The sequence below is a fragment of the Papio anubis genome, chromosome 6, assembly GCF_008728515.1.
Source record: "Papio anubis isolate 15944 chromosome 6, Panubis1.0, whole genome shotgun sequence".
NCBI classification, from domain to species: domain Eukaryota; kingdom Metazoa; phylum Chordata; class Mammalia; order Primates; family Cercopithecidae; genus Papio; species Papio anubis.
In genome coordinates this window covers 95,962,963-95,986,272 of record NC_044981.1, presented here as the reverse complement: position 1 = coordinate 95,986,272, position 23,310 = coordinate 95,962,963, and the positions used below count along the sequence as shown (strand labels likewise).

The window sequence follows — 23,310 nt, the reverse complement described above, 5'->3', positions numbered from 1 at the left end:
GGTATATTGCATGATGCTGAAGTTTGGATGTCATTCTTCATAGAATTAGGAAAAACTATTCTAAAATTAATATAGAACCAAAAAAAGAGGCCAAATAGCCAAAGCAATCCTAAGCAAAAAGTACTATAAAAGAGACATCACACTACCCACCTTCAAACTATACTATAAAGCTACAGTAACCAAAGCATCATGGTACTGGTACAAAAACAGACAAACAGACCAATGGAACAGAATAGAAAACTCAGAAATAAAGCCACATACCTACAACCATCTGATCCTCAACAATGCCGACAAAAATAAGCAGTGAGGAAAGGACTCCCTATTTAATAAATAATGCTGAGGTAACTGGTTAGCCATATGCAGAATAATGTAAGTGGACCTTTACCTTTCCCTATATACAAAAATTAACTCAAGATGGATTAAAGATTTAAATGTAAGACCTCAAACTGTAAAAATCCTACAAGAAAATCTAGGAAACACCATTCTTGACATTGGCCTTGGCAAGAAATTTTTAGCTAAGTCCCTAAAAGCAACTGTAACAAAACCAAAAATTGACAGGTGGGACCTAATTAAACTAAAAAGTGGGAGATGGCAATTGCAACAAAAACAAAATTTGACAAGTAGGACCTAATTAAAAAGTGGTTTCTTCTGTAGAAATGGAATTGTAGAAGTATTTGGGACTTGTTTACTTTTTACCACATAAATTAAAAATATGTGTGTATGTACACACATACAGAAAACACAAAGGGTTGAAAATTTCAAAGCCAATTTATAAAAAACAGCTTTTAGCTAAAATCCATTTTAAGAGCAATTTTTAAATGCAGGTCGTTATCAGACACGGATGAAGTATGGAGAAGTCTGAAACTACCATCTCTATTCTCCAGGTCCATTTTTCCTACAGGGCGTGTGCTCTGGCCCACATGTTATACATGAGGTCTCATAAAAGAAGCATGCAGGGCATGATTTACACAAAGGAGAGCTAGTTTGATTATGAAATGTTTTGATTTTATGCCCTGATACTTAACTTAGTGATGTTTTTCAAGGAGCCACGCTATAACAATCCATACACCACATTTATTTGCAGCGAGCCACCTACAGAGACCATGTCCATCCAGCAAAGATAAGGACTTTCTGTAACTATAGAACATTAGAGGCCAAGTAAATATCATTAGTATATTTTCCAAGAGGTCTGTCATTCATGTTTACAAAGGATTTTACTGTTACAGTACATCTTTCTCTCCTGTGCATCCCCAGTAGAAAAAGAAAACAGATTGTAGTCTTAGTGCTAATCCTTTCTGTATGTATGTACAAAGACACATAGATATAACGTTATATATCATAATATTTTTAAGCAGGCATTATAACCTTAGAAAGTTTACAAATAATTTTGTAAATTGTTTATAAATGTATAATTTTTATTTAAAATATAAATTGTAAATAGTATAGTTTCTCTATAAAATCCATGAATGTTATATACTATATCAAACTATATATTATCAGTTTATTATGTACTATATGCAATATATTATATAAATATATAGTATAACAATATATGATATAAGTGTATATCATATATATTATAGATGTATAATAATTTCATCTTCACATTGTCATCTGTATATTATAATCAAATTCCAATTACATAGTTTTGTACCGCTTTGCCCATAAACCTTTGCTGACTTGCTGTTTGTTATCTTAAGAAAAATGGTCAAATTGTTTAGCTGGACATTAAAAGCTATTAAAGCCCTTCTGTCTAATTTTAACTTCTACATCTTTATCAGCTACCAAAGGTTCCAGTAACACAAAACTATTTGATCTTTTCCCTACTTCCTTTTAAATACCATTGACCCTCTTTCAAAAACGAAACTAATCTAACTTGAGGCAGAATGTGTTGTTGGTTGTGAGATAAGGATTGTAAATGCCAAATTATATAATGCCTTCTTTTTTTGTAACTCCACCCATCCATCTATTGAAAATTTACTGTTCTTTTGAATCCATCAAATGCCACTTCTATGCTGTGTTTCCTAGTTCCTGAATCAGAATGAATTACACCTTTTCTGTGTTTTCTTTGCACTCCCTTTTTTTTTTAACATATTTTTAACGCTTATGATGATCTTCCTTATAATTTCACAACTTACTATAGTGAATTCTTCTTCATCTAAATGACTCACTAGAATTCAGCTTCCTTGACAGATTTGTTTGTGTGAATCTTTTCATATTTTAAAGTATTAGTACAATGCTCATAGTTATTTTGAAATATTACAAAGTTCCTTGTGTTTACCAAATGTTCCCAGTAGATGGCACATCACATCACACTTCAACATTTGTAACTAATGTAGAAGCGCCTTCGGAAGCTATTGGAAGGCAATGTAGATTTTGTTCAGGTTCTGAACTTCCATGGTGATGTTAGGGACTAAATTCTTAACACACTTGGCATGATTGGGAGAAATTTGGAAAAGATGAAAGTATAAGAAATCTTAAATCTATTTTATTTAACAACATGAACTAATAATTATCTTAATCTACTTTTAGTAAGTAGGGAGATTTTATCAGAACTAAATTTTATGTGAAGGAAAACATCACAGAAATATACTGTCTAATCTTGAGCTAATGATAGGGGAAAAGCTGTAAATTTTTAACTTTTTGTAATTGTCAATAATTAATACTTTTAAGGTAAATAGGTATAGTGTATAGACTTCAAGGTTTGGCTTAGACATAACATTCCAGATTTTTTGTATTTCAAATAAAGTGTTTCTCACATAGATTTAACTATATTAAATAACTATATTATAATTATACTTTTAGATTTAAAAATATGGTTGTTTTAAAATAGATTTTTAGCAGAAAATGTCTAGTGTTTGCCAGAGTATTGTGTCTTTAACATCAAACAACCTTAAAAATATATTCTGTAACTCTTGTGTTTTACGTGATGATTTTAAAACCAAATATCACTTTCATTTCCTTCCAAATCACCACTAGTACTACATAGAACTGTGAGATAATTAGTCATTCTAATTACTATATGTTGTGAAGGAGGTTTCTTTAAAAATAGGTCTGGCGATTATTTCCCCTTACTTAGGGTTCCTTGCTTTTGATGGGATTTGGTTTGGGGTTTTGCCAATATCTGTAAGATTTCTTTAGTGAAAACAAATTTATAAAAAGATACTGTATATGTTTTGTTACTTTAATTTTTACCCATCTCTACTTTTTTTATCCCTCCCTTGTTATGTTTCTGCAAATAGTCTCTGCATGTGTGGATCTATGTCTTATTCAGTACTGCATCCCTAGTGCCTGCAGATTAGATCCTAACCCAGTGTTGATGGATGGATGACTCTGAAAGTATTATTCACATTGGACTACTTTGCTTATACCCATTGAATCTCCTAGACTGAGCAAAATTATTAACAGCTTACTCAGAAAATCATACTGATATATTTTAATTACCAAATGAGTGCAAGTTTTTGGCCATCGCTTGTTTTTATCTTTTTAGGTATGTTCCATCATAATCAGATAATATAGCCTATCTGATTTTCAGTTTTTGGAATTTACTAAGTTTTTTGTGACCTAAAAATATATTTAGTTGTCACAAAGTTCTTAATTCCCATTGCATTTTTATTTTTATTCATTTATTTATTTTTGAAACAAAATTTTACTGTGTCACCCATGTTGGAGCGCAGTGACACGATCATATGGGCTCCAGTGATCCTCCCACCTCAGCCTCCTGAGTAGCTGGGACTACAAATGTGTGCCACCACACCAGTTACTTTTTTTTTTTTTGGTAGAGATGGGGTTTTGCCATGTTGCCCAGGCTTGTCGCAAACTCCTGGGCTCAAGCAAGCTGCCCACCTTGCCTCCCAAAGTGCTGGGATTACAGGTGTGAGCCAACACACTCACCCCTCATGTGTATTTTTAATTATAGTGGGTATGGAATTTTATTATGTATCTGTTAAATCAAGCTTGTGAATTATGGGCTAGACAGTCTTACATGATAGGACCGTCAATTGACCTCTACACTCGTCTCTGTCTAGAGCTTTTAGAAGTCCTATTAATAGGATAAATGATAATTTTTTTGGTTAAAATAATTTAAATAACCCACATTTAATTAAAATAATCCATATAGGTTGAATCCACACAGAGTATGATAAGGATTCTTGGACTGTCTGCAACTTTACCTAACTACCTCGACGTTGCCACATTTTTACATGTTAATCCATACATTGGACTTTTCTTCTTTGATGGGCGTTTTCGACCAGTACCTCTTGGACAGACATTTTTGGGGATTAAATGTACAAATAAGGTAAATACTCATTTTAATTCTTATCTAAAAATATTTTTGTTGACTTATTATTGAATACTTGTTTGGGGTTAGAGACTCCAAAAGACCATTTCAGTCTTTTGACATAACATTCCAGCATATTTCCAGCATATTTCCTCAACTATTTGTAGTAGAGTAAGTCCTCCTACAGAAAGTAGCTTGTCATAGTTTGCATTGCTGTTTTCAATGTGTGTTACATATTTTCAGTTGTTAAAAGTTTTAAAAAGTTATTTTGAAGTGAAATGATTGAAGAGCATTGTGAAATAATAAAAACTCTAATTAAACAAGCATTTAATAGAAATAATAGTACCTCATATAAAATTGAAAAATAATTTCATAGTAGCAACCATCAAGGAAGGTGTTCCGTTTAACTTATAATGTTCTATAATTACCTTAATTATTATAGATATAAGTGGCATTTCTAAAATTCTATGCTTTAAAAAGCTTATCTAATTTTAAAATTAGTACTACCTATATTATTCACACTATTAGGGTGCTTATTATAGACTTATTTTATAATAAGGGAAACATCGCTTAAAATTTAAACATTTATCAAGCTATTCAACAACACCTGTTTTTTGTGTAGAAGAAATAGTTTTAGGAAAATATTTACAGGCCTTTTGAGATTTTTACTAAAAGAGAACAAGATAGAATCATACGTTACTATGTCAACCTTAGTCTTTAATGTATTACAGTCACTTCTTGTCTAAAAACAATTTTATTAGTAAAATAGAGCCATTTTTACCTTACACTATTATAAGTAAAATATTCACCTAAAAATATCCAAAGTGACTGTTACTATAATACAACAGTTAATGTCCTGTAACTGCATTGCATGAAAGTAAGGTATCTTTAGAATTCTTGGGAGTCATTTCAGACTTGTGCACAAAGGAAGAGTTTATGATATACAATTATGCATATTTTAAGCTTCTTGTTTCAAGTGCTGCTTTTCAGCAATGTTTGCTGCTTGTTTTTTTCAATTGTTTCAATATAATTTGATTATTTAGTTCATTTTCGATATATCAGTAGGATAGATGTAGAACTGCATCGTTTATAGTTTTAGAATGTTTTCAGCTTTATAATTTAAATGATAAGCAGATGGTTATCACAGAGAGATGTAAAGAGAAGAAAATTGTTTCACATGCTTGTCAGCCGTCTTAAACCTTATTTTCTTTCAGTTGCATCATACAAATTGGTAAATTACCTAAAACTAATTAAATCCAAAGTATATTTCACTACAGTACATTACCATCATAATCATGAAAGGAATGGGAGAATGGTGTGAGTGTTATGCCCAATTTGGAATAATGGCTTTGATCAGAAATGAATCCAAAGTACAATGAAAAAGTTATTGGGAGTTTTGTCTTTTGTAGGGGGTGGGGATTGTTTTTAAATTATTCGTGGGGAGTAAATTATCCTATGACCACCTCATCCTACTTAACTATAAGTCATAAGAGTTCCAATATTTTAAAGTGTTTACCTTAATGAAACAAAAAATCCAAATCACTGTCATTTTAGATGTACATGATGCTTTTCATCCTCCTCTAAACTCTTACTAATACATGTTAAATGGAGAGATAATAGGCTGGGTCACATGCCTACTCCTTTGGGTTAGTCACCTTACTTTTAGGTTAGAAGCTTTCTCATCATTAATAAGGAATATGAGACCCTTTTAAATTTTTTTAAATTGATACATAGTAGATTTACATATTTTCTGGGCATATGTGGGCATAATACATTCATAATTATATGAATACATTGATAATGATATGAATGTATTAACTTATCACATGAAAATCTTTAGTCAAATCTATTTGACTGAATATCAGATCAGTTAAATTGGGATATCCATCACCTTAAATACTTAGAGACCCTTTCTTAGTTCATAAATTTTATATTAGATTTCCAATTAATCTGAAAAATGTTTCTGTAGAAGCATTCTGAATAGCATCCTCTCTCAGTATACATTACAGAAATAGTGTGTTACCGTATGTTTCAGCTCTGTGTGCCATTTGACACTTGATCCGTAGTGTTCTCGTAACATTGAGAATCGTACAGGAAAGGTGTCCTGTATGGTTTATATAGTGAAATACAAGGAAAATAGCCTGGAGAATGGGCTTCTCGGAAAAGCAGAGAGAACTTTAAAAAATTATCCTAGAATATTTGTAACTAACAAAAATATCCTTAAAGATATTGTATTTTAAAAACTTGGTGGGTTTAGAAAGTTAGTACTCAGAAACTATTATCTGAGTTATTCTATTTGTACTTTTAAGTTGCATTGCATTTTTTTTTGTGGATTGTTATATGTTATATGTTTGTAAGGAATTTGTTACCTCTGCATTCTAGGTAGTCTGAAAATTTTAAAAAATGCATTGTAATTGGCAAAATTTTATTTGTAGTTAGAAAGTTTATAATTGTTTCATCTGATTTTTTTTAATGTTTTAAAATCTTTAAGATGCAGCAGTTGAATAACATGGATGAAGTATGTTATGAAAATGTTTTGAAGCAAGTAAAGGCTGGACACCAGGTACACTTGGTTTATTTTATCCTGCTTTTAGAGAGTGCTTAGTGATAAAAATTATTAATTTTTAGGCTCTTCAGAAGAAAATTTTTCTTTAATTCTGAGGCAATGACTCAGAGGTTCTAATTATTAATAACTGCTTTAGCCCAGTGGGTAAGTCATAAAAATATTCATAGATATTATCCCAATATTGATAGGTCATGCTATTTTGTTTGCCATTTTTAATTTTAAATATTATATTCTTACTGTTTTCATGAAGCAATATCAATTGAGATGTAATATATATAATAAAGTTTTGTATTGTTTGATGGTGCTTAGAAATTAAGCACTTTTATTCTTTAATTCTCCATTGTTCAGTATACTCACATCAAGATCGTTAAAGACAAAGTGAAGTGATAATAATTGCTTAAATAAAAATTGGCCACCTCCCAATTGTTCATGGTTCTTTGAATAACTTTATTATGTCATTTCTTAAAACAGAGTGAGCCTTTTATGACATGTAAAGTGTTTTCCTGGCCCTTAGGTTTTTAAATTCCTTTTAAGAGTAGTGAAACCTCTTTTTCCCAGACTACATCTTGTTTGCAACTCCAGTATACAAAATAAATCAAAGGTGATTTCAACTTGAGAGCATGGAACACTGCCTCCTTGAACATTGGAATACTCAGCATTCATGAAGCATTTTTTCTATTTTTAGGAAATAGTTTTAAAATCACATTCATAACTAATCTCTGGAGATTGTGCTTGGTTTTAAGAATAACTTTTTAGGAAATCACAAGTATTTTAAGTTGTATACTAGCAATAATAATGGTAGCTAACCTTTTCTAGTTCTTCATAAATGTATGAAACTGATAAGATTATCTTATACTTACTAATTGAATTTTCTCAGCAACCTATGAGGCAGGTACTATTTTTTTTTCTTTTTTAAATTTTTTATTATACTTTAAGTTCTAGGGTACATGTGCACAACGTGCAGGTCTGTTACATATGTATACATGTGTCATGTTGGTGTGCTGCACCCATCAACTCATCAGCACCCATCAACTCGCCATTTACATCAGGTATAACTCCCAATGCCATCTCTCCCCCTTCCCCACAATAGGCCCCGATGTGTGATGTTCCCCTTCCGAGTCCCATTGATCTCATTGTTCAATTCCACCTATGAGTGAACATCTCACGGTCTTGGTTTTCTGTTCTTCGCGATAGTTTGCTGAGAATGCTGGTTCCAGCTGCATCCATGTCCCCACAAAGAACACGAACTCATCCCCTTTTTATGGCTTATAGTATTCCATGGTGTATATGTGCCACATTTTTTAATCAGTCTGTCACTGATGGACATTTAGGTTGATTCCAAGTCTTTGCTATTGTGAATAGTGCCACAATAAACAGCAAATTGTGCATGTGTCTTTATAGCAGCATGATTTATAATCGCTTTGGGTATATACCCAGTAATGGGATGGCTGGATCATATGGTATTTCCTAGTTCTGAATTGTTGAGAAGATAAGCCATACTGTTTTTCCACAATGGTTGAACTTAGTTCACAGTCCCTGTAGTGTAAAAGTGTTCCTATTTCTCCACATCCTCTCCAGCACCTGTTGTTTTCCTGACTTTTTAATGATAGCCATTCTAACTGGTGTGGGGTGGGTATCTCATTGTGGTTTTTGATTTGCATTTTCTCTGATGGCAGTGATGGTGAGCATTTTCATGTGTCTGTTGGCTGTATGAATGTCTTCTTTGAGAAATGTGTGTTCCTTATCCTTTGCCCACTTTTGATGGGGTTGTTTGTTTTTCTCATAAGTTGTTTGAGTTCTTTGTAGGTTCTGGATAACCCTTTGTCAGATGGTAGATTGCAAAGTACTGCTCCCATTCTCTCTATAGGTTGCCTGTTCACTCTGATGGTAGTTTCTTTTGCTGTGCAGAAGCTCTTTAGTTTAGTCAGATCTCATTTGTCAATTTTGGCTTTTGTTGTCATTGCTTTTGGTGTTTAGACATGAAGTCCTTGCCTATGCCTATGTCCTGAATGGTATTACCTAGGTTTTCTTCGAGGGTTTTTATGGTTTTAGGTCTAACATTTAAGTCTCTAATCCATCTTAGTTGATTTTCATTATGCAAGAGTAAGGAAAGGATCAGTTTCAGCTTTCTACTTATGGCTAGCCATTTTTCCCAGCACCATTTATTAAATAGGGAATCCTTTCCCATGTCTTGTTTGTCAGGTTTGTCAAAGATCAGATGGCTGTAGATGTGTAGTATTATTTCTGGGGTTCTGTTCTGTTCCATTTGGATTCTATATCTCTGTTTTGGTGCCAGTACCATGCTGTTTTCAGTTACTGTAGCCTTGTAGTATAGTTTGAAGTCAGGTAGCATGATGCCTCAGCTCTGTTCTTTTGACTTCTGATTGTCTCTTGTATCGGGCTCTTTTTGGTTCCATATGAACTTTAAAGCAGTTGTTTCAATTTTGTGAAGAAGTCATTTGTAGCAGTGGGGATGGCATTGAATCTATAAATTACCTTGTAGCCCCTGAATTTTTTTAATGTGATTTAAATAGGATTAATATATGTTTCCTAGCCAGTTGATGTGTATTTTGCCTGTTGACATTGGCAATATTGACATTTTGTACAGAATAATTGTGTTTTGGGGGATGAAAAGTGTGTCTTGTATACTGTAAGTTGTTTAGCAGCATCCTTGGTCTCTACCCAGTAGATGCCAGTGGCTTTCCCCACTCCAGATATCACAACCCAAACTGTCTCCAGACATTACCAGATGTCCTCTGGGGTACATAAGTGCCCCTGGTTGAAAAGTGTTGTTTAGAGGGATGTCACTTGAGGCACCCCTCAGATATCTTTCCTAGTGAATGTATTTCATCTAAATGTATGTAAAATTTACCAATAGTGAATATTAGGGCATCATGTAAGAAAGAACCAAGATACAAATTTATCTCAACTGGGCAGTATTCAAATTCAACATACTAAAATTTCTTATGGATAAATATAAATTCTTGCATTTAAACTCAAATAACATATTTCGTAGGTATAAATTAAAGAAACATTGTCTTGGAAGAAATGATAATTTTAGTTGAATAAATTCACTTTAATTCAAACAAGTATTATATACACTTTGAAAAACTAATGACACCTTAAATGTCATTATCGGAGGGAAAAAAGTTCAAATCAAGGAAGGTGAAAACTTCATTGTAATTTGGCTTGTTACCAAGTACTGTGGTCATTTTGTACCATATTTTGAGAATAGAGGTTCAAGAGAAGGTTATTACAATTATGAGAAGTTTGGAATACATATAATTTGAGTTAATGGTCAAAAGAAACCGGAATGTTAAGATTGCAGAAGAGAAAACCCAGGTGGGGTCTGGGGGAAAGTGGTGGTATTGGAAAGGCTGTCATATGAAAGAAGGTGTGTTCTATTTTGCACAAAGAGAATTAGAACCAATGAGTGAAAGTTCTAGAGAGCTAGATACAGGAACTACAATTTTTCTACAGTGAAATAGACTGAATTGCAAAGGAGCTACCCTTCTTTTAACCATAGCTGGACAATGCTTTGGGATACTGTAAAAAGCGTCATATACATTGGGACAATCATCATGAACCTCTAAAGTATTCTTAATTTTAAATAGACAATTTTATGATAATTCTTCTGTCTTAGTAGTAGCTGCCTGGCACACTTTTGTTTTTTACCCTGTTAAAGAGGTAAACTTTAATTTTTATCTTTTCATAAAATGTTATACTCTTAACAAATAAATAAATACATTAATACAAAGGAGACTGAATAAATAAATAGTTTTAAATCTAATCCTTAGGCATACCATAAACCAAACATGAAGGGGAAAAAATAATCACTGGTAATTCCACTACCAGAGGTAGCTTCTGTTGGTATTTGTGCTTCCATTTTATTGATGCATTTTATTCCCTTAATTTTTTTTCTTTTATTCCTATAATTTATCTAATCTGTTGTATTTTTCTCATTCAAAAATATGACAGAACGATAAATAGAAATGATAGCATTAAAATGTGAATAAATGCTTTGATGAAGGGATTATATTTAAAATTTTTAATCAGTTCTTCTGATTTCTACAATGTTGTCCTTCTACTTTTTGTGTCCCAGCAGGACAGGTCCCACCACAAAAGACTGGGTTATAAGGAAATACTGTTGATTTAGTTCTCAGTATATCATCATATACATGGGAAGTCTGTGGTAAATATGATTTGATTTTGATGAATTGCCTTGTCTTCAAAGATTTAACATACTTAGTGAGATGAGGATGATAGGAAATATGAAACGCATCAGGACTATGGTCCACTAGTTGAAATTTGCTTCTGGTGTTGCTAGTATTACAGATGCCCAGACCAATGCCTTCAGATTTTAAGTACTAAGCTGGTAAGGCAATGGTCTTTTACATTCATATAATCATCTCAACTTAAGAGCTCTTTTGCAACATAAGTGAAGAACAAAGTTCTATCATTTTCATTTCTTGAAATTACCTCCATTGTATGTTTAACTTTATAAAAGTTGCCCAAAACTGAAATCTCTCTCTCTGTATCAGTCTTCTGAAAAGGCTTGCTCTGTTTAAGTTTTCTGTTTGCAGGTCGATCTGCCAATACTATTTGACCTAAAATCAATTAGTTAGCTTACTGTGTGGCAGCTTCTGCTGAATGCCTTTGCAGTATGTCCAGCACAGAAAATTGCTGAGTAGGTAGTTGGAAAGCATGACTGTTAAACATTTTGATTTTGGTAAATATACCTATTTCAACAAAGTTAGCAACCCTTGATTTATTCCATCACACAAGAACTGGTGCTTCATAGTAGTCATTGATTATTGAGACTCATTTAGAGGTTTGTTTTCAGGAACTTACAACCCCGTAAAGGATTATTTTTTCTTTTTTAATCTCCTTGAAGAGAGACCTTAACTAAGCTGTAGTGTTCTGTCCTCTGCTTGTATTAGAAGGTCAACAAAGAACTTCCCAGTAGAATAGAGTTTTTGAGTTGTGTTTGTTTTTTTTTTAACTCATAAGAATTGAGGTTGAAGTTAATGTTATCCCAGTCACTAGCTGTCTTTGTATAAGGTTTCAAATGATAACTTTAAATAGGTGATTTGTATGCATCCATCTGTCGGAAAATATATAATTCAACATTTTTTTCACGTTATCTAAAAAACTGACAGCCAAATCAACTCTTCAATTTTATTATTCTAACTCTGATGACTGAGAAGCCTAACTATATGTGTGTGTCGTTCTGAGATTATTTTCTGTTTATTTTGTTATACATGTAAGTACAGTAAATTATGTATGTATACTATGTGCGCGTGTGTGTATGTGTATATATATATAGAGAGAGAGAGAGACAGAGTTGCTTCTGGAATTTCGTTATAGATATAACTAACTACATATTAGTGCATTGTTATTAACAGTGGTCATGGTTAATAACAATATTACCAATAACAATGGTCAATGATAGTGCATTGTTTCTAAGCACCCAATTACATATTTCATAAATATGCTTTTCTTTATTATTAAGGAAAATCAAGTTATTTCTTGTGGGGCTGTGTACGTAAACTTTAGCTCTATTTTGTTATCTTAGCAGTTATAGTAATACAGTGTACAGCAGTAAGAAATACGCAGTCTATTCTAGTCTAAGTGAACTAATTGAATTTTTCCTGCTACTACCTCATGCTGCCTGCCCCTTCTCCCCCACAAGCAGTTAAAAAAAAAAAATCTCTAGTCAATAGTCTTCTGAATTTGCTTTTTTCTTGCCTTCAAGTTGTTCAGTATCTTGGATTTCTTCCTGGTTTGGTTTCCTTAAGTACTTTGGTTTTATCAGAGGAGCTACATTTCAAACAATTAGTTAGAAGACTCAAGTATGTGTCCATTTGAAAACAAAAGAACTGTGACTCTCAGGCAACTAAACACTTTTTAGTCGAAAAATTAACAGTTTTATCTTAAATATACAAATGAATTCAATTTGTTTCTCCTTATTTGGATTAAAACAAATTTCATGTTCAAACACCATGCTGATATTCTTTGATCATACTATTCCATGGGTTTTAGTGATCTAAACTTGTGTGCTCATGTACTTAATAGATTTTATGTGCAGCTTTGCCTTAAAAGTGTTAAAAACAGTAGGAGGCAGTTGTGTTCCACTCAGGCATGTGTGATGACAGATGGAGAAAATCTTTTCATGTTGACTTTTCAACAGTCCTACTCTGCAAGACTTCAAGCTCTTCTTGGCTATTGGGAAATCAAAAGTTGGCGATTCAGCCTTTAATTTTGATCCATCTGCTCAAACTAATGAAACATCTCATTTGTAAGCTTCTCTTTGTGTTACCAAATGCAAGTACAGCTTTATCATTCCGGTTAATAATTCCCCTCCTCCTGTGTAACTTGCAGAATGGGAAAATAATTAATGCCTTAACTCTGTTGAGATTTTTCTTGTTGTACAAACTTTGTTACAGTTATAGGAAAAGAAATTAGAAACTTCTTTAGAGATTATGGCATATTTAGTAAGTTAACTTAGGTTCTTTTCCATATTGTCTAAAAAGTTAAATTCTTAGCAGCTTCTTACTCAAAATCTACCTTCAGTTTTAAGTAATAAAAAGCTTTGTGATATTAAAGAGAAAAACGTCTTCTTCAACCTTGTATTAATGCTGAACATCAGCCTTTGTTTAGATGTGTGTCTTATTTTCTCTTTCCTCATTGTTTATAAGTTGTTAGTAGACATTTCTGTTTCTAAGAAATCACCTTTAAAAACTGACTAATAATTATAGATTACCAGCCTTTCTGCTGATGGCAAATAATATTTCTTTTTACCTCTTGGCCACCTCAGTTCCAATTGTCGTATTGATGGGTATTGGATATCCTAGGTATGTAAGTGTACAGTGTTCTTTTTTCATTCTTATCTTCCCATTTTAAGTTTTACCCAAAATATCAAAAGAAAATGCTGTGCATAATCTTGGAAATAATTGGAAGCAAAACAAGTAGTTTTGTTTATTTTCTTGAAATTTATATATATATATATGTGTGTGTGTGTGTGTGTGTGTGTGTGTATATAGTTACATTGTTGGACATCAAGGAACTTACATAAAACCAGATTTAAACCAGGACAGTGAAGCTAATGTTTCATTCACTTCAAGTCTTTGCCTCTATTATGTATTAGCATTATCTCTTTTTTTATGTGTCTCGTGAGTATAAATTGCTTATAGAAGTAACCAACTTTTCCATCCATTTCTTCATTCTTTAAGTATTCTTTGATTCCCCTCTTTATCCGTCTTTATCTCTCAAGCAGCAAAATGTGAAGATAATACTAGTTGCTTTGCCTTGTTAATTAGGTACTTTTTTTTTTACCATAGCACTTTGTAATTTTTATTTTAGTTTGTTTTGTTTCACACCTGCGGAATGTCTTGCATGAAAGCAAATATTGCTATTGGGCCCTGCATATATGTGCTTTATGTGCATGTAGCCAATGCGTAAATGCATGTTTTCTGACTTGCTACATAAAAGTAAAGATAGTTCTGGTTTAAGAGTTGAATGCATTAGATTATTTGGCAATTTATGTGATTTTGTGATTACAATATCATATTACAGTGTGCATATATGTGTAATTTAATATATATACACACATGTATAATTGTCAAATTAAATAATATAAAAGGACCTTTGAGTCTATTTTAAAAGATTCACTTCTGTCAAATACATTACACTTTTGTTATTTTTATTTATTTTGGTAAAAATGAAACCTAATTTCTATATGTTTGTTTTATACTATTTATTTGAATTATTTTTATTGCTGTTTAAATATAGACTTTGGTCATGCTAAAGTAATGTTTGACTGCTTGCAATCATTTTTCTGTCTTTATAAAGTTGTAGAAAATTCTCTAAACATCCATTGGGAGTATTTTACATTATATTATTAGAAGTTTTTATGACAGCTATTTATTTCATTCTAGAGAATGATGTATTGAATCTCCTTATTAGCTGCTTTCCACCTGATATTTGGACTTAAGCCATTGGTAAATATAGTTAATAAGTTAGGTTGCTACCATAAGCATTTGTTGACTACACTTTTAGATAAATCATTTGATAAAATTGAATAGATAGTATTTTTTATTAAAGCTGAATATGAAATTTTATATGCCAAGGAAATCTGATACAATTGTCCACGTATTTTCTCAATGTGAAAAAAGGAGAACAACATTCAAATATGATTAACCATTATAAATTTGTCCTGTCTTTATCTGTAGCTATTGTTTTTATCAAATTTTGTTTTGTTTTTCCTTATTGGCATTTTTTTCTTTTATTATACTTTAAGTTCTAGGGTACATGTGCACAATGTACGGAGTTTGTTATATATGTATACATGTGCCATGTTGATTTGCACCATTAACTCGTCATTTATATTAGGTATATCTCTAATGCTATCCTCCACAACCACTTCACCCACAACAGGCCCGGTATTGTAATGTTCCTCTTCCTGTGTCCAAGTGTTCTTGTTGTTTCCAATTTCCCACCCATGGTGAGAACATGCAGTGTTTGGTTTTTTGTCCTTGCAATAGTTTGCTGAGAATGATGGTTTCAAGCATCCATATCCCTACAAAGGTCAGGAACTCATACTTTTATGACTGCATAGTATTCCATGGTGTATATGTTATACATTTTCTTAATCCAGTTTGTCATTGATGGACATTTGGATTGATTCCAAGTCTTTGCTATTGTGAATAGTACATAATAAACATACATGTGCATGTGTCTTTATGGCAGCATGATTTATAATCCTTTGGGTGTATACCCAGTAATGGGATGACTGGGTCCAAATGGGTATTTCTAGTTCTAGATCCTTGAGGAATCCACCACACTGTCTTCACAATGGTTGAGCTAGTTTACAGTCCACCAACCGGTGTAGTTCCTATTTCTCCCATCCTCTCAGCACCTGTTGTTTTCCTGACTTTTTAATGATGCATGCATTCTAACTGGTGTGAGATGGTATCTCATTATAGTTTGATTTACATTTCTCATCTGATGGCCAGTGATGGCGAGCATTTTTCATGTGTCTGTTGGCTCGCGTAAATGTCTTCTTTTTGAGAAGTGTCTGTTATTATCCTTTGCCCACTTTTTTGATGGGGTTGTTTTTTCTTGTAAATTTGTTTGTGAGTTCTTTGTAGGTTCTGGATATTAACCCTTTGTCAGATGAGTAGATTGAAATTTTCTCCCATTCTGTAGGTTGCCTGTTCCTCTGATGGTAGTTTCTTTTGCTGTGCAGAAATACTTTGGTTGGTTAGATCCCATTTGTCAATGGCGTTTTTGAACTGAAGTCCTTGCCCATGCCTATGTCCTGAATGGTATTACCTAGGTTTTCTTCGAGGGTTTTTTATGGTTTTAGGTCTAACATTCAAGTCTCTAATCCATCTTGAATTGAATTTTTGTATAAGTTGTGGAGAGGATCCAGAACAGCTTTCTACATATGGCTAATGATTTTCCCAGCCCCATTTTATTAAATAGGGAATCCTTTCCCCATGTCTTGTTTTTGTCAAGTTTGTCAAAGATCAGATGGCTGTAGATGTGTAGTATTATTTCTGAGGGCTGTGTTCTGTTCCATTGGTCTATATCCATAGTAGCATATTTAAGTGAGAGGGGGTGGGAAGAAAGAAATCATGTGTCTATATTTAATATTGTAAAATAAGGTTCTGTTTTAAAGAGAATAATAGTCTTAGATCTCATCTCATTTCTTCTTTGTTTTACAAATGAGTAGATGAGAAGTATAGCTATCATCTACAGTACTGTAGCTATCTTAAGACAAATAAAATGGGCATTTCTAAATAGCACAGCATTTAAATTAGTAACTGCTCCAGAAATACAGTCAGAGAGACCTGTTAAATATATTTGAAACTATGAAGTGTCTAAGATGTTGCCCTACCTGCATGCTAAAAGGTAGCCTGCCATAGGCTAACTTTGACACCTTTGTCAGGGTACAGACCGTGTTTCACCTCCTCGCTGATCTATCTACATGGTAAGAGCCAGCTACTGCATGTGCGTGGGTTGCACCACAGGAGAGGTACTCCAAAATTATGAAACTCTGAGCTTGTATAGGAGCTATGGGCACATCTGCTCATCTTCTCCTCTGGAGAGAGAAAGAGAGGAGAGAAAAAAAAGTAGACCAATTGGCCATGCAGGGACCTTATCTTTTACTATGGAACTTTCACAGACTCCCTTGAGGAAGGAAAGGAAGGCCTATATCCTGGAATGTAAGCAGTTGACTCCTTGGGAGATAAGAAAGGAGTCTCTAGGCTTTTTTTAACCCTTTGAATTGGAGAAAATGGCTCTGGGGAAGTGACATTCTCTGTCTGTTTAGCACTTTAGTTTCTGTTACTCAGCAGGCCCTGGATGTGTAGGAACACCAGAAATTTAAGGGAGGATTATCTTCCAACAAAACCCAAGGTGTCTGGAAGGGACACACAGGGTCTACTAAACTTGCTAGTATTTTGTTGATGATTTTTGCATCTGTATTAATAATGAATAATAATAATGTCTTTTATAGATAATTTTTTTTCTGGTTCAAGATCCCTGTCCAAGATTGCATATTGCATTAATTTATCATGTCCGTTTAGTTTCCTTTAATTTAGAACAGTTATTTGACCTTATTTTGTCTTACTGGATTTGACTTTGACATTTTTCAAAGAGCATATATCAATTATTTTGTAAAGTGAATCCCAATTTGAGTTTGTCTAAAGTTCCTTCATGATTAAGCCCTATTGGTTTTGTAACAATAGTACAACAGAAGTGATGTTATGTTGTACTACTTCACACCAGGTAGTAAATGTTACTGGATTTGTCCAGCATTGCTGACATTCATTTTTATCACTTGTTAAAGGTTGTTTCCTCTAAGTTTCTCCATATAAAGTTATTGTTTTCCCCTTTGTTTCTAAAAAGGGAGGAATACTTTTGTGACTAAATATATAGTGCCCCTCATCAAACTTTTACCCATTCATTTTAGCATCTTTTGATGATTTTGTCACTTCATCATTTCCTTCATCCCACTATACATATGGACTAACTTCCTCTCTCCTATTTATTAATTTATATCTCTGTGGACTTTGATAATTTACATCTCTGTCGATATCTTGAAAGTGGTACAGTCTCTCACTATACTATTTACTTTGAAAATAATATTGACCCAAATTTGACCAGAGGAAACCGCTTCACGCTAGCTTCTGGTTTTTACCATTTTGCACAATAGGATCTTCTAAGATCTAATTTTGTACCTTCCACTTCTCAGACTTGGAGTTAACTGTTTCTGCAAACAAACCTCATCCCTTTAGTAGGGAATGGTTTTAAAAACTCTTTAGAAACAATGAATCTGTTTTATTTTTGATTGATTGAGATTGAGCCTTCCTCTGTCACGTAGGCTAGAGTGTAGTGGTATGATCAGAGCTCACTGCTGCCTCAAACTCCTGAGCTTCAAGCCACTTCCCATCTCAGCCTCCCAAGTGTCTGGCACCACAGGCATGTACCACTGTGCCCATGTTTTTTTTTTTTTTTAAATTTATACTAGAGAGTGGGGTCTCCTTTTGTTGCCCACGCTAGTCTCAAACTCCTGGCCTCAAGTGACCCTCCAGCCTAGGCCTCCCAAAGTGCTGGGATTAAAGGCATGAGCCACCTACCTAGCCTGTTTTATTTTTAAATGAATATTTTTACCCAAATTTTTTTCCCAAAAATATTATTCAGGAAAATGAAAGGGATGATGAGATTTTAGAATTTTCAAACTTTTATCCAAGAACAAATATAATTTTCAGCAGTCCCTTTCCACTAGAAGATTTCCTCCTATACCTGTAATATTTAGACTGCTTCAAGGTGCTCTGAGGTGTCACAGGAATTGCTGTCATGAGGTTAGGAGTAGGGAGAAGTGTGCTATTTGGAAGTGAGGAAAGAGATGTGGGTTTCTCTCAGATCTACTTTGGTTGCTTTAATCTTTTATTTATTTATTTATTTTAATATATTGAGCTGCTACAAGAGTTTGTTGGAAGAACAAATTCTACAGCTTAAAAAATTTTTTAACTGCTTCCTTACAGCATTAGTTTTTCATAATTTACATAAAAATCAGTAATTTCTGTTCTGTGTTGTTAGTAGACATATTTCACATATGGAGTATCAGTTTCATTTTTGTTACAGAAATGGATTTGGTCATCTACTTTGTCATGTATGCATTGGACCAAGCAAATCAGCAGTTTTCCCTTTTGGTCCTAAAATCCCAGCTTGAACACTGATTGTCTATACTGAGTGAATACTGATTAGGTGCACTATATGGTTTCAAACATAATATCTTTTAGTCATTGAACAACTGTGATTCCTCCATTTTCTCAAATCCGGTGTAAAGTCAATTATTTGCATATATAATAAGACAGACCTGTAACTAAAAATGCTGCCCCAACTCTACAAACCAGCACTGAGCTTGAAAGCTTTTTTTTTTTTGACAGCTTTTCCACCTTCAGTTTTGTTACTTTTTCTCACTAATTGTGAACTCCTTGTATATAAAGATTCTCACAATTCATACTATATTCACTATACAGACCAAAACTTGCACACCTCAGTTTGTTGGTTTGGCTAAATGCTTTTTATGTAAAAACCCGTAACAAAATCAAGTTTTCAATTTAAATGCTTTTAACATAAATAACAGTTATGAGTGTATCAAAAACTTACCATAAAATATGATATAAAGAAGATATACTCTATAATCATCGTATATATGTATCTTAAATTCATATCATGATGTAAATATTGTCTTTATAGTTTGAATCATTGCCAAAAATACTGTTGAGTTATATTACTTACTTAAAAGTTAAAATGGATAATATTCTAATTTTTTCCTAAATTGTAGGTTATATTTATTAAATAATATTTTTAACATCTTCTGATCAGATCCCTAGTAATTTTATTTTATAAAAAAAGTTATTTCAAAGATGGTATTTAATAGATCATCATTATGCTGATTTTGTCATTAAATTTTCTAGAGCATCGTCAAGTTCACTTAGTCCAACTTATTTACAGATGAGAAAATTAAGCCAAATACTATGCCCAAAGTGAGATATGCTTATGCTTTGGAATTGAGACTAGAACCTTGGCTTCTTTACTTCCATTTCAAAGTTTTTTCCCACCACAAAACTGACATCTTCATTTAACCACTTAATGCCCTAAACAGAGAAAACAATTCAGAGAATATGTTTATAAATTCCAATTGGAACAAAAGAAAAAAAAAAAGAAAAATTTTAAAAATTCCAACTAGAAAATCTGAGGCCTAAGGAAATTTTCAATAGTATGGGTGAAAGATCTATAGTTTCATGATAATTTTAAGTTACTAAAATTTTTTTCAAGTTTCTAACTGGAGTTGATGTTCAAGTTCATATATTTTTGAAAATATCATATTAAACTGTATAATCAAGCTAAGAACACTTTAAACATGAAGCATTTATAAATTTTTTTAAAAATTTCTTCAGCAAATTATCTTGCTTGAATGTATACTTTTTAGTATTGAAGAAACATGAAGTACATATAATTCATCTACTGTTAAACCATGAAAAACCATCATTTATGAAAAACAGCATTGAGAACTGGTGAAGTTTAGTTCAAGAAAGAGAAAGTCGTACTGGAGATCTGATAGCAGTTTCCAAATATTTGAAGAATTGTTATATGTAGAAAGAAGTGCAGTTTTGTTTTCCTCTTGCCACAGAGAGATCAGTATTGGTCTTGGTCCCAGTGAATGGGAAGTTTAACAAATAAATGTGGGGTGAATGTTAGAAAACCTTCTGTAAAACAACTAAACCTTGTCCTACCAAATGGATCACCTCCATGTGCTAGGCTTCTTCCTATACTTTGTAATTACTGTTTGTTGTTCCCACAGCACCCTTGTAAGGTAGATACTGTTATCTCCATCTTACAGATAAAAAATTGAAGTGCAGGTGAACTTGCCCAAGTTTGCCTAGTATATAAATGCTGAGCTATGATTTGAACATAGGTCTGCTTGACTCTTAAACACTGCTGATATTCAGCACAGGTCTATATGTTATGTAGATTAGTCTGGCATCAGGTAAGAATTTGGTAAGTTAGTCTAGATTGCTAACCAATTTTTCTAAAACAAAAAATTGATTTTTATTAAATTTGTATAAGTAATTATGAGCAAGTAAAATTAATATGTATGATTATGTTTATTTTCTTTTGTGTGTTATAAATGCCAAATAAAAATTATAACATAGTCTATGTTCAAGAAAATGTTAAGGTATAAAATACACATTTGTAGCATTATAGTATTAAGTTATTTATGTTTATAAATATAAGTTGCAAAAATGAATTCATATCTCAGATTAATTGAATGCATATTAAGAATGTATAGAAAATTTATTCCAGCATCAGTTGGATAACATAAATTATATTACCTCCAAAAAATACATATGCTTAAGAAAACATTGTTTTAATCAGAGAAAAAATTTACAGTGAAGGAGAAATGCATTCAAAACATTTACTGTTTTAAAATTTTATACTTAATAAACTATACTTTTTGTTCTATTTTCTGGGGTCCTAGTATTTCAGAGACTGCTGAAATATGTCTTATGTTTCTAAATATATTGTATAATGTCTTGCTATTGATTGTAAGATAATATTTTTTATAGTTGACTTAGAAATATGACTATTTGTATTTTTGCTGTCATGGTACATAATGTACACTTAGTCGTCTGGTTTTTTAAATTATACTTTTTAATAACAGGTATCTTTTAGATTTTAGGAGATGTAAAGTATTATTGATTTCTTTTAATAAAATATAGCAATTAAAGCTCTCCACAACTCAAACATAAAAGCTGATGAATATTAAGATGATTTTTAAGTGAAATTGATAAGGAATGTTTCACATTCAGAGTAGTATTCTATATATAATTCAGTAATAATAACCTGAATCTATTTATCACTTAAAAGCTTGGGTTTCTTGAGAAGAGCTGCATGAGAGTCCTGAACTGGCTCCGAACTGCCAAGTGTAGATCTAATTACATAGCTTGGAGCTGCGGAAACACAGCTCTCTATTGTGGATTACTTTCCTTGGCTTATTTACATAACTTCATGAATGAAGACTAGTCAGTGAATTATACAGTCTTATATAGCTAGGGCAGCATAAATTAACCCTATTTGAGGTAGTTTATATTTTCATGGTGTATCTAATAAATGTTTAGCTATGTCTTTAAAGAAAAAACATGCACTTTAGTAATTTTATTGGTTGCCAAGAATATCTAATAATAAGTGCTGGTTGTTAAATGCGAATTGATACACTCATGATTAATAGAGGATTTTAACATTTATCATTTTAGCCTTATTTTTAGTAAATGATAGTTTTATTGATATAATCCAAATGTAGTAGTGTCATTTTTTTTACCTTTACCCAAAGTAAGGATACTTTCTTTATTCCTGTTCAGTAGTACATTACAGGTGGCCCTCCATATCCGTGGGTTCTACATTTGTGGATTAAGCAACTTCACATGGAAAATATTTGAGGAAAAAAAGAATGGTTGCATCTGTACTGGACACGTAGAATTTTTTTCTTGTCATTATCCCTTAAACAATACAGTATAATAACAATTTAAAAAGCATTTATGTTGTATTAGATATTATCAAGACATGATACAAAGTATACAGAAGGATGTGCATAGGTTAAATGCAAATACTGCACCATTTTATGTACGGGTCTTAAGCATTGGTATCCACAGGGGGTCCTGAAACCAGTCTCGCACAGACACCAAGGGAAGACTGTATTTTGGTGAATACATTTGATTAATTTTTAATGTAGGTAGCTTAGATTTAGAAACCAATTTTGACCTCAACGTCCGGAATTTTTTCTTATAAGCTAATCTTCAGAATAGCTTATAAGTCATTTATTTTTTAAATCACAAATTTTACACCTTCCAATAGCACTAAAATATGCATAGACGTATTTCTACAACAGTATCAAAAGACTTAGCAGCAACTTTTATTTATTAAATATCAATGAGAGGTTTGCTGTTAAATTTAAATAAACCTATCCATGAAAATCATTTGGTTGAGTAATTGGAATTTTGCTTCTCCTCATATTTTAATAAAGTTGTGAATGAAAAGTATTAACTCAGCCTACTAAGCTGTTGTAATTTATAAACTTTTAAATTCAAATCTCTGCTGAAAAATGAATGGTCTTTGTGAAAGCTGACCATTTTTAACACTGTAATTTCAGCAATATTTATTGAGCATCCACTGATTGGATGATTGCAGGAAGGGTGGTATGTAGACCTCAAAATTAGCAAAATATAAGCTCTGCTTTCAGGCAGCATTCAAGGAAGAGCTATAACTTGATGGAAAGAAAGTAGGCTTTGAAATGTCAAATCTGAGATGAACTCCCTATTCTGCTTCTGAATGACTGGCAAATTATTAAAATGCTCTGAGCTTTAGTTTTCTCTTCTGTAAAATACTAATA

The 23,310-nt window shown here is 32.5% G+C and overlaps 1 protein-coding gene across 8 annotated transcripts in view; it reads left to right on the top strand.

The window, feature by feature from the left end:
• ASCC3 (activating signal cointegrator 1 complex subunit 3) overlaps positions 1 to 23,310 on the top strand; it is a 384,990-nt gene that overhangs the window by 171,426 nt on the left and 190,254 nt on the right. For all 8 annotated transcript variants that reach the window (XM_003897951.5, XM_017958157.2, XM_017958154.3 and 5 more), the window contains 2 exons: positions 4,121 to 4,297; positions 6,771 to 6,842. In XM_003897951.5, the coding sequence (XP_003898000.3) occupies positions 4,121 to 4,297; positions 6,771 to 6,842 (249 nt within the window). The remainder of the gene's footprint in view (positions 1 to 4,120; positions 4,298 to 6,770; positions 6,843 to 23,310) is intronic.